Source organism: Sinocyclocheilus grahami, unplaced genomic scaffold (assembly GCF_001515645.1).
Source record: "Sinocyclocheilus grahami isolate Dianchi unplaced genomic scaffold, SAMN03320097.WGS_v1.1 scaffold195.1, whole genome shotgun sequence".
NCBI lineage: Eukaryota > Metazoa > Chordata > Actinopteri > Cypriniformes > Cyprinidae > Sinocyclocheilus > Sinocyclocheilus grahami.
Genome location: NW_015505374.1, coordinates 26,336 through 39,267, shown reverse-complemented (window position 1 = coordinate 39,267; position 12,932 = coordinate 26,336). Strand labels below are relative to the sequence as shown.

The window sequence follows — 12,932 nt, the reverse complement described above, 5'->3', positions numbered from 1 at the left end:
ACCGGCCATCAATAGGATGCTGTTTTTTCATATTGCACTTACTACTGAATTCCAGTATTACATTTACATTTAGTCATTTAGCAGACGCTTTTATCCATTTTTTATTTTTACCCTTTTGAAATAAAGAACATTTAGAGAAAGTTGTTTAATGGCATTACTTTAGCTATATTTTTATAATGCGCATGTTTAACTTTGAGTGCATACTAATGAAAGAAAACAAGTAAATTAATAAATGCGATCAAATAAAATATGTATTGTGTTTTGCGCACAAGCTGACGTTTACGTCTGTACGTATGACATCACGGATGACGCGCGTAACCGTCCGGCGCTCATTTTTAAATGGTTGTGTGAACAGACGGAATAGAGAACGTTTGGATCAGTTGTACTGCTTAAAAATCATCAGATAATCGCAGGTAACTTGAACTCTTGTTGTTTGTACTTTTTCTGAGGTACGTTTGCGAAGGCACCGTTTATAATTTTAATCTCGTTCGTTTTCAGAAGCGTGCTTAGCGCTAGCTAACAAGGGTTCAAAAAACGCTTTATTGAATCCTGAAACTGAAGCGTTTGCATGTATGAATTCGTTTTAGGTTTGACTTCATATAACGTTTATATTGTGGATATGTTTGTTATCTGTTTTTATCTGAAGCAGCTAAATAAACGTTACTTGAAGTTGTTTACATAGCGAAGTCTATGGCAAGCCCTTTTGACTTTTATTCATTCTCAGGATATGAATTCTTGATATCAACAATTACATTTTCACTAGTTAAAATGTTAATTCTTGATATCAGGAACTGGATTTCTACTAGTAACAAATGCTATTTTTGATATCAGCAATTACATTTCCACTAGTAACAATGTTAATTATTGATATCAGGAATTACTTTTCAACTAGTAAAAACTATAATTCTTGATATCTGTAATTGTATTTTCACTAGTTAAATGTCACCATAGGCTGCCATTCAAAATCAATTGTTGATATCAAGAACTGATTTCTTACTAGTTGAAATTCCAACTTCACATATCAGAAATACAATTCTTACTAGTAAAAACCTTTATTTTTGATATCAGTAATCACGTGGTTACTAGTACAGACGTCTATTCTTGATATCAACAATTTAATTGTCACTAGTGACAATGTTCATTTCTGATATCATGAATGTGATTGTTACTAGTAAGAAAGCCATTTTAGATATCATAAATTACTGATATATTGTTGATATCAGAAATACATTTTCAGATATCAGAAATGAACATTGTCACTAGTGACAATTAAATTGTTGATATCAAGAATAGACGTCTGTACTAGTAACCACGTGATTACTGATATCAAAAATAAAGGTTTTTACTAGTAAGAATTGTATTTCTGATATGTGAAATTGGAATTTCAACTAGTAAGAAATCAGTTCTTGATATCAACAATTGATTTTGAATGGCAGCCTATGGTGACATTTAACTAGTGAAAATACAATTACAGATATCAAGAATTATAGTTTTTACTAGTTGAAAAGTAATTGTTGATATCAAGAATTAACATTGTTACTAGTGGAAATGTAGTTGCTGATATCAAAAATAGCAATTGTTACTAGTAGAAATCTAATTCCTGATATCAAGAATTAAAATTTGAACTAGTGAAAATGTAATTGTTGATATCAAGAATTCATATCCTGAGAATGAATAAAAGTCAAAACGGCTTGCCATAGAAGTCTCCGGAGTTTACCAGCGAACTGTAAGTTACTGTTTAGCAGACTGTAAGTTACTTGGTGAAAACGCTACATGGTGGTGTATGGATATATAACAAGCTAATATTGTTCCATAGTTTCGTTATGAGCGCATTCAGTACCCCGACATCCCGGCCACGACAGTGGTCCTCGCCGGCATTAGGACACAAAGCCGCGCGGTCGGCCACCAGCACACCTCTGCTGGACAATATCCAGGGAAACGATGATGAACAGGAGAAACGTCAAAGACGCAGATCCAGGGTCATCGACCTTCACGGAGTGACCGACTCCTCCATTAACGAGGCCGGTAGCCACAAGTAGGTTAAATCCCCGGTGTTCAGCTGCAAAAGAAAAATAAGCCAGCACAGAGTACAAACTTGTGTTTTTTTCTTTACCATAGTACTGCAGGCACACCTGCTGCTGTCCCTAAGCTGTCATCTGCACAGATATCTGAGCATTATTCTACCTGCATCAAGCTTTCCACTGAAAATGTGAGTTGATATTTATGTATTCCGTATTTTACTGTTTTCCTGCTTTGTGTGCATCTGAAATGCAACAGTACTATTACTTGTTGCCTTCTTTTTTTTTTTTACAGAAAATCACCACAAAGAATGCATTTGGCCTACACCTCATTGATTACATGGCAGACATTCTCAAGCAGAAAGACTCAGAGCTCAACTTCAAGGTAGAAACTCGTTGAATTTGTTTTGAGCACCAGTTTACACGCATTATCGGAAACAATATCGCAACTGTTGGTGGGTTGATTTTAGGTGGCAGCGGGAACCCTGGACGCCAGCACAAAAATCTATGCGGTGAGGGTGGATGCAGTTCACGCTGATGCTTACAGAGTCCTAGGAGGCTTGGGATCTGAGACCAAACCAAAAGAGAGTGAGTATTTGTTTAAAGGAACGCTCCACTTTTTTTGAAAATGGGCTCATTTTCCAACTCCCCCAGAGTTAAACAGTTGAGTTTTACCGTTTTAGAATCCATTCAGCTGGTCTCCGGGTCTGGCGGTAGCACTTTTAGCTGTAGCTTAGCATAGATCATTGAATCTGATTAGACCGTTAGCATCTCGCTCAAAAATGACCAAAGAACTCCTTTAAACAAAGGAGCTCATTTTCCAACTCCCCCAGAGTTAAACAGTTGAGTTTTACCGTTTTAGAATCCATTCAGCTGGTCTCCGGGTCTGGCGGTAGCACTTTTAGCTGTAGCTTAGCATAGATCATTGAATCTGATTAGACCGTTAGCATCTCGCTCAAAAATGACCAAAGACTTTCGATATTTTTGCCATTTAAAACTAGACTCTTCTGTAGTTACATTTTCCGTCGGTCTTAGTACACAATGTCATACTCCATCCTAGGACCATGCACCGTATTAATAAATTCTCATCTCATTCCAGGTCAAGATGGTGAGGAGGAGGCTGAGGTAGCCGAGGGCGGTCAGGGAGAGCAAGTGGCTGCTAAACAGACTAAGAAAAGACCTCAGAAGAAGACAGTGGAGCAGAACCTCAGTAACATCAATCTCCCTGAATCAGAGATGAAGTGTGAGGTGAATAATATGACTAAAGTCAAGACAAGTCAAATTTATTTGTATGGCATTTCTCACAATACACATTGTTTCAAAGTAGCTTTATAGAAAATCATACCATTAAAGGGATAGTTCACCCAAAAATTACAATTTTGTCATTAATTACTCACCCACATGTTGTTCTAAACCCGTAAGACATTCGTTCATCTTCAGAACACAAATTGAGATATTGATGAAATCCGAGAGCTCTCAGACCTTGCATAGACAGCAATACAACTGAAATGTTCCCAGAACATTGAGTGAAGATCCCAAGCATTTTTGACTGTGACATCATCTAGGAAGACCTTAAACATTCTTTTGCACAGGTGGACCCCATGTTCCAGCGCATGGCTGCTTCCTTTGATGAGAACAGTACAGCAGGAGTGTTCCTCTCTGTATTGTTCAGTGAAGACAGTCGCTGTGAGCTGCGTTTCCCTTCACATATGACCTTGCTGAAATCACAGCTGCCTCCTGTGCAGGTGCCCCATCAGCATGTTCCTGCCTCACCGTTTATAGGTAAACTGGCTTTGCACATCACGCACTGTTCAAAGTCATGGGACAGTTTACTCTTGGGTTTACTAAGTAATATATATTCATAGCCTAAATGTTTCTGCATGTGTTGTGCAGTATGACCACACTGAGATGTTTGACAGCACAAGCTTTTTAATTCCTTTAAATTCTTCCAGGTCATTTAAAGACACTAGAGGACAGACCAATTTGTCCATCCTTAGAAGATTTCTCCTTTACTAGATGGACTCCTGAACATGTGAGACAGTTTTGAATCTTTTTTTCTTGGATACTTTTTCTTTTCCAGAATTCTTTGATGAAATTCAAAAGAATAGCATTTTGTTTTTTAATCTTTTGTAACACTATGAATGTCTTTACTGTCACTTTTGATCAATTTAATGCATCTTGCTGGAAAAAGTATTACATTATTTATTTTATTTTTATTTTTTTAAATGTACAGTGTGATATTAAGTTTCTTAAACCGATGTGATTCTCTCATTCTTATTGTCAATATAGACCACAAACCTCAACCAGCTTCTTGAGAATATGAAGCAGGGCGAGCACGCATTCGATGTCAATGCAGACATTGAGCCAGATGAAGATGTGGGTCCAGATTTTGGGGATAATTTTGATGCAGATGTAGATGTAGACGTGGACGAGGGCAGACAGGGAGACTGTGAGGAGTTTAAAGAACACAGAGAGGCTTGTTCAAGGAGTCCTCAGAAAGGACGGTTAGTGCTTACAAAATATATTGCACCAAATGTTTGCTAATTGTTGCATTGCAGACTTTTTACACTATTCACAATGAGTGAATAGTTACAATTTGATATTGTGCATTTTCACTTATTTAGACATCAAACCTAAGCTCAACCTTACCTTAGCTGCTACATTTCATGTTGTATTTTATGTCTCTGACTTTTCAGATTAACCCAGTTCATTTGCATCAAAATTTCTTCTGTGCTGTTTTGTTATGCCTATTCACTGTGAGGTGTATTTGTGTTATTAACAGAGGCGTTATTCCTATTGGCAAGGTGGATATTGCCACCATGTGTCTGCAGTTGTCTGATCAGCCCAGAGAGTACTCGTACTTCAGTCCCAGGACCATGGCCACCTGGGTCGGACCTGGCTACTGGCTCTTCAAACCTGGACATAAGCGTAAGTCATAGAAAGAGGTCGACCGATATGGGTTTTTCACTGGCCGATGCCGATATTTAGAAATCAGGGCAGCCGATGGCCGATATATGATGCCACTTTTTTGCCGACATGTTTGGCCAATTTTTTTTTATTTTATTTTATTTTTTTTTTTCCCCCATCTCATAAAAGTGAGTTTGAGCAGATGATTATTGCCGTGTACAAGATAGTAATAGTAGTAGTGCCCAATTTAGAGTAATAATACATGGCTCAAAACCTAAGCACCTTCTCAAAACAGTTCTGAAGCATGCTTTTTGTTTGTTTACTGACAGACTCCAGTGTTTCCCACAGACTGCAAATTAATTCTCTGCCATCAGGAGGCGCTATTGGAGCGGAGATATAGCGTTTTCCCCGGTAACGCCGTTACCAAATAAGCCCTGCTCACAAACGCTACTTTATCAGGCATTACAGGAAAGACGAAATGAAAATGACATTCTGGTGCAGTCTCGGTTCTTTTCAAAGATACATTCATATAAAAACACCTGTGCTGCATTTTAATTTTGAAAAGTGAAGCGCTCATTTTATTTAACTAAGTATAGAAGCCTTTTGGGAAATCTATTTGTGGCGGTCAGTTTTAATATAGTGACGTTACTGCTTAAGAGTGCGCTGGCCACGAGCGATGACATTGTGGATGCTATTGTCGGACCCACATACACATTTCATGAGGAAAGTTAATGTTCACGTTATAATCAGCCCAGAAGTTTCGTCTGAATTGAACATGTTTCTACATTCACATGCAAATGACTTGTTACACTTATGAATATGATAACTTTCCGGGCATCAATTCTTGTAGGGTAAAACGTAATTCCGCTTTCGAAACAGGCTGTTTTGCCCTGCCATTAGCTGAAGCTGTGTGTGAACAAGTCGTTGCTGCAGAGTGTGAGCTGCTCTGTCTGTTACGCAGCCTCAGAGGGAGTTGTGCAACAACGCTTAGCTGCCCGCGGTGCGCCTGCCTATAAATCGGCCTAATTTGCAGCACAATCGGCCGATGCCGATTAATTAAAAAATGCAAAAAATCGGCAGATTAATTGGCCGGCCGATCAATCGGTCGACCTCTAGTCATAGATTAACCTAGGAGTGTTTAACTACAAAAAATACAGAGTGGATTTGATCACTTTCATAATTTCTTGCTTTCTTTGTGCCTTTTTTCACCCATTTTCTAATTTATCATGTCTAGAGGATCACAAACCAGACAAAGAACCTCGGAAACGAGCACCAAAGAATCCTCTCGTAATTGACTTTAAGGGAGATATCAACTTCCATAATTACTTTCGGACAACTAGAGTAAGTTTGCATTTGCCAATTCTTATATTATGTCTTTTCATGACTACCAAAATGGACGAAAGTTTTATAACAGCAATTCATACTATGCATTTTAATCCCTCCAGCAAAAGCTTGTAAAAGTAAGCAGCAGATTACTTGGCGACAAACTGACAATGATATGCTTATTTCCAGGCAGCAACCACTATTAGTAAATCAGCTTTGAACACCAGCAATAAGAAAACCACACTTCCAGCAGACTTCCAGTATCCACCCAGTAACCTGTCACAGCTCAGCCTCAAACCCTCCAACACAGTAAGTGCTTGAATGTTTAATATTCCTGTCTGCATTGCTGTGTACCCTACAGAATATTGGTTGTGGCACATCTAAAACAACATTAGAAGAATGCTGTACAGGAGATTGACTGCCAAATTGGTTCATTTTGTTCATATTACAAATATGACTGATTATTTTCTCACTCCAGCTCAGTGCACAAGGAAAGAAAAGATTATCAGGAGAGCTTGGTGAGGACATAGGAGAGTATGATTACAACAACGCTAATGACACAGCCAACTTCTGTCCTGGTCTTCAGGTACAGCACACACTACTGCTAAATGTCATAGGTAGTCATGAAGATGGTCTGTTAAACGGTTAGTGATTTCTGTTAACAGGAAGGGGACAGTGAGGATGCTGAAGGCTTTGGAGGATCCGATGACTCCCAAACAGACAGACCGACCCCTTTCTCTCTGGACACGGATGACATCTCTACATATGGAGAGGACTGTCTTGTCCCTGAGCCTCACAAGGTAAAATGAGAGTAGAGATGTTGGGTTACTTCCCTTCACTCGGGGATTAAAGTTCCGTCGCTATGACGGATTTACGTAAGTTCATAAAGACAGTCACTTGCTTCATTCCTGAATGATTCAGCCATTTGAACGAATCAATTGAATGAATGATTCGGTGATAAAATCAGTGACTTGCCGCCCCCTGCATGCTACCTCTGAGCCTCATTAAACGTCTGAAAATGTACCTACAAGCCACTTTTGTGTTCTGCTGTGCCACCTCTGTAGTACAAATTAATTTATTAATACTAATTTAATATGATTGGTAACTTATTTGTCTTATTCTGCGTCTTATTATATTGCTTAAAGCAAAAAGAAATCTTTTGACTGAAATTTTTCTTCGACCAAACCCCATTCCTCAGCCATACCTGTCACACACCCAGTTTAAGAGCAGTTTTTTTTCTTCTCGTAATTAGGAGCACCTTCTGATCAATAATCAAACATTCTGATCAAAAATTAGCCTTCCTAATACAAGGTGACTTACAGGAGTATTTTCTTTTTACCTTTGTAATGGCATCATGTTCATCTATGTCAAATTCAAAAATTTGTTTATAATCTTTTTAAAATTTCTATTTAAAACAATATGTAGAATAAGACAAATAAGTTACCAATCATATGAAATGAGTATTAATAAATTAATTTGTACTACAGAGGTGGCACAGAAGAACACAAAAGTGGCTTGTAGGTACATTTTCAGAAGTTTTATGAGGGTCAGAAGTTGCATGAGTGCAATTTAAATTCATAAATTCATGTGGAGATTAATGTTTTAAATATAAAATTTTGAATAGAGAAACATGATTCAAATAACTGAAATTATACGCTAAAAATTAAACTAAATCCGCCAGCAGGTGGCGGCAAGTCACTGATTTTATCACTGAATCATTCATTCAATTGATTCCTTCGAACGCCTGAATCATTCAGGAATGAAGCAAGTGACTGTCTTTATGAACTGACGGAAATCCATCGTAGCGACAGAACTTTAATCCCTGTACACTACATTATTTGTTTTTATTTCAAATGTTTTGGATGCATAACTCATGAATTAAGGCTGATTTATACTTCTGCGTTAGACATACGCCGTAGGCTGTGCGTCGGTTTTCATTTATACGCGACGTTGTCCGCGACGACGTGCAGTACACATGCAAACCGCTAGTCTGCAGTGTCCAGGGCCATGTTGCTTGTGTAACCCGCACGGTACCACGGCAAAAGCTGAAGAAGAAACAGCTTGTCGGAGAAGCATCAGCCGTGACTGCGGCAAATAAATATCAAAGAACAGATCATTTATTTAAAACTACAAAAAAAAGAGACGACAATGTAACAGGAGAAGATGGCATTCTTTCAATCTCCACAAGGACTTGTACCATGGCAGAACAACTGTTTGTCGCGGACAACAAAGTGATGTAATGCTACGTTTTATAATAAATGATAAGACCCATGTTCTTTGCTTTGTTTTATTTTAAATAAGAAGGTGTAACATTAAAATATATTAAAGTGCAAAACACACTCACAAAACTCAAATACATACGGAGGGAGGGGTACTAGCAGACCAATCACAGCCCTTGCGGTCCGCGTAGATTTGACACGCTGTGACATTTTTGGAGAGGTGCACGTCAGGCTACACCGTAGCCTGCGTGTACTATGCACAACCTACGGCGTAGTTTCGACGCAGAAGTATAAATCAGCCTTTAATTGTATTTGCTGTTTGCTCTAGGTAAACACTATTGAGATAAACTATGCCAAGACAGCCAAAAAGATGGACATGAAGAAGCTGAAGACAACTATGTGGGGTCTCCTAACAGAGAGTCCTGAAAAACCAGCAAAGGTTTGTAATTGTAACTTTCTGGGCTTATTGAAGCTCTTTTATTTTTCAGTCTTTTAGTTAAGTTTAGAACATTTATTTATTTAAATTATTTACTTAAATTACCATTTCTAGCAGATGGACAGTGAGGAAACAACAGAAGTACCTGGAGAAAAATCATTCAGCCAGTCTGTCAGGAATCTTGTACAAAGGTACAGTTTTTTTTTTAACTTGGTGCTATGTATCTTTTCACTGTTCTGGCCCATGGAAGAAATACTAAGGATTGACATTTTTCTTGCATGTACTGTACATAAATTAGGGCTGGCACGATACCACTTTTTCAGAACCGATACCAGAAATTCTGAGTATCGGCCTATAACGATCTGATACCAATGCAGTTTTTTAAAAAAAAATCAGTGTAGAATTTCCATACCTCAATGTGTTGGCCTGATCATCACTCTTTTGTGTGTTAAACACAACCTACCACATAAAGACAACTTAATTGTGAAGAAAAACAACAAATTTATAAATATATAATCATAATCTATGACAAAAATACTACTATAAACAAGGTTAGTGGATAATTCAGTAGCAAAAGTTACTCTAGAAAAATCCTAAGTGCACAATAATTTTATAAAATCTAAACATTTAGTGAAAAAAAAAAAAAGAGTGGGGAACAAATTAAAGTGAGTAAGTGTAGGGCTAAAACTGGTAAAATGTTACATGTTGCTCTTTGTATTGTTGTAAAATACATTAATGTATATTAATTAATATACTATAAAATTGAAAGACATTTCTTATTAATCTTTCATTGCGCAAACGTATTTTAACATGAAAGGCTCCATACGGAGCGGCACAAAGCGCTTATGCGCATTCCGTGCGCAGAATGATGCACTTGACGCAACACGGAGTCACAGCGTGCAGCGCTCCGCATAGAAAAGTTCAAAGCACAAAGGGAAGAGACATTGATGTGTAGTGTATCTGTGTGATGGTTTATTGAGCATTTTCTTTTAACAGTTTTAAATTTCAGTTACTGTGCGCATGAAGAACAATTCATAGTGCTTTTCTAGGGCTGTCAAAAAAACATTTAGAATATTCGTCAAATTTGAAATAAAAATCCACGTTCGAATGCAAAAACGTTGCATTCGAATTTTAGGTGTGCATTGAGGCAGCCTTATCAGTGGCGCATGAGATGCGATGACGATGTAAGTGTCGTTGCATTATAATGTTTTTGTTAGCCTGTCCAGTTGAAGCCACTAGATGCGGCGCTGCTGCGTTGTTAATTAAAAATATTGCGGAAAAAGAGAACATCAATGTGGAGAAGATCTTGTTTACATCAAAACTGAAACGAAGCCGTTCACACAGAATGCATATTTCGCACATTTTCTAGAGGGACATCTATTACCATTGCACTCGCATCTCGCACAAAGGAGCCGCATGTTTAGAAAGACATGTAAAATTAATGCAAGTTTAACTTAAAAAAAAAAAAAACATATCAAGACTTTATGGTGGGTTTTTTCCCCATCCCACTGCATCTCATGTTTTTAAATGAAAAATGTACTCTGTGTGATTGGCTTTTCGCGGTTTGTATTAAACTATGCATACATACATGATGCTGTTTTGTTTACAGTTGTTTAAGCAACTTAATTATAATTGGCTTATAAACATTATGCACTATTTTCACAGATAGTCATGTTGTCTTATGCTTTGAATAAACGTGCATTAGTAATATTTTGCTCGATGCGCCTGTTTTTTTGCTGTCAAGAGAGAAGCCAAAAGCTTTTCTTCACCCTAACTGAAATTATGCATTTTAAATTCGAATATAATTCGAATTTTGATAATATTTAAGCACAAAATTTGAATTTAGTTTTTCAGCCGTTTTGACAGCCCTGCTTTCTACTCCAGTGTAGTGATCTCTAACACATCCGGTAGAAAGTAACATGCTTCAGAAACAGCGCTAAACTCCAGCAAGATAAAGTACTCTTATCCTTTATAGTCCTTTATCTACAGATCAAGTATAATAATAGGAACATTGTATCATCCTGGAGAGAGTTTTATTGTCTTCTTGACTGTCGTAACCGACGCGCAGTTTGAACGCTGAATGGAGGATGACACAGCTGCAGTGGAGAGAAGAGTTTAAGTGAACTTAAATTTGACTTAAAGGGGTCATATGATGCTTTTTTAAAGATCATTATTTGGTGTAACAGAATATGTTGACATGCTTTAATGTTCAAAAAACACATTATTTTTCAAATACTGTACATTATTGTAGGTCCTCTATGCCCCGCCTCTCTCAAACGCTTCGTTTTTTACAAAGGCCCTCCTTCCGATAAGCGCAGTCTGCTCTCTCACACACACACACACACACGCGCGCGCGTACACACACACGCACACACACACACACACGATATGCAAAACTCTGCATTTGAACAGTCAATAGCAAATACTTTAATAACAAAACAGTAGCTGATTCAGAAGCGCCAGATTGTCATAGCAAAGTCAGAATTACCTCCTCTCCTAGGTTCATGAAACGGTCGTCCATAAAATGTATTGCTGTTCTGTTGTAAGTGATCTTAAAGATTCCTAAATGCATCTACTTTCGGAAGGCCAAATAAAGTACTTTTGCTTTCGCCTAGAAACACACAGCGTCTCCCTGACATGCTGCTTCAACACTAACTGCGGTTACTGAAACCACGCTGCCTTTCTTTGCGTGAACATTTGGGTGCATTATGCAAATATTCCCACATAGTGACCTAGATATGTGGGGGCGTGTTAGAACGAGCCGTTTTAGGGGGCGTGGCAGAGTCTTAACTTTGATAAAGAATATCTCTTTGGGTTTGTGACTTTAGTCTTTGCAACTTCAGGGATCTTATCTATGCACGATCAGCTTGTAACACTCCAAAAAGAAAGGAAAACTTAAAATCGCATCATATGACCCCTTTAAATATTAATCTGTACCTCACATTAAACTATGGAACGGCTTCAGAACACTTGAAATATAGTGCACAAACTTTACTTTAGTTTATGCCTTTCGTGGGGCTTAACAATAACACAGAATAGTATACGCAGAATATCGGATTTGGATCGGTCTCATCTGACCGATACCCGATCCGGCCAAAAATGCCAGTATCGGAGAGATACCGATACTGAATATCGGATCAGCGCACCCCTAACATAAATTCTTCTTTTCTCTTTTTCCCCTAGGCTTCCCTCAACCATGGCTACCAATCTCTCAGTACCATTGGCTTTTGTGGCCCTTCTACACTTGGCTAATGAGAAAGTGGGTACTCTGTTATTTAGAATGATTTCAAAAACTATTGTAGATGGAGGTCTGTTGTTGATTTAATAACACCATGTTGTCTTTTGTCTATAGATCTGTCTTGCATTAGTATGCATTGAATGTTTTGTAGCTTACATGAGGAAACATGTTTCTCCATATTTGTGATCTCCTGAATTATCACAACATTTTATTGCTGTAAATCTAAAAGCTCTTCTTTCCATCAACAGAACTTGGAGCTGCACAAGATTGACGGCATGACCGATATCATCATTAAACAAGGCCACTGAAAACTGATACAGATCTTACAAAAGTCTTTAACTGTATCAAAATGTAAATGCTGTTTCTTATGTTCTTTGTCATGTAAAATACCTATGTGTGGCCAAAACAGTATAGTCAAGAGAAGGATGATGTCAGGATCATGTTACAAATGTTGTACAGGGAACTACCACAGAATTTGTTTTTTTCTGAGTGAAACTGAAAGCTCAAAAACGTACCCGGGGAACAAAAAAAAACTTGATCACTTGTTTTTTTTTACAGTAATAGTAAATATGAAGTTACTGTTGTTGGTGTCTATTTTTAAAAAATGTTTTATTTAAATTGTAAAACTTCATTTTATGACTTCTTTTCGATGTATGTTCTACATCTAATTTAGAAAAATAAAACTTATCAAAGTATTGGAAAGCTCATCTGTTTATGTATTGTTTTGTGTCTAGTATGATGACATTTTGGAACGTTATACTGCTGGACATGAATACATGTAATGCTTGAGG

The 12,932-nt window shown here is 37.7% G+C and overlaps 1 protein-coding gene across 3 annotated transcripts; it reads left to right on the top strand.

Annotated features, from left to right (window-relative positions):
* Nucleotides 1-289: 289 nt before the first annotated feature.
* On the top strand, nt 290-12,675 carry LOC107594987 (condensin complex subunit 2-like). 3 transcript variants are annotated; one of them, XM_016285234.1, is made up of 18 exons: nt 290-413; nt 1,817-2,035; nt 2,119-2,209; nt 2,314-2,403; nt 2,489-2,606; nt 3,118-3,266; nt 3,611-3,800; nt 3,971-4,050; nt 4,308-4,522; nt 4,801-4,946; nt 6,160-6,266; nt 6,438-6,557; nt 6,727-6,834; nt 6,914-7,048; nt 8,796-8,906; nt 9,021-9,094; nt 12,087-12,162; nt 12,390-12,675. In XM_016285234.1, the coding sequence occupies exons 2-18, from the start codon at nt 1,824-1,826 to the stop codon at nt 12,447-12,449; spliced, it is 2,082 nt and encodes a 693-aa protein (XP_016140720.1). In that variant the 5' UTR covers nt 290-413; nt 1,817-1,823; the 3' UTR covers nt 12,450-12,675. The 3 variants fall into 3 exon arrangements, with proteins under 3 accessions (XP_016140720.1, XP_016140718.1, XP_016140719.1); XM_016285232.1 differs by having other exon boundaries at nt 9,018-9,094; XM_016285233.1 differs by lacking the exon at nt 290-413 and adding an exon at nt 1,706-1,726 and having other exon boundaries at nt 9,018-9,094.
* Nucleotides 12,676-12,932: the final 257 nt, after the last annotated feature.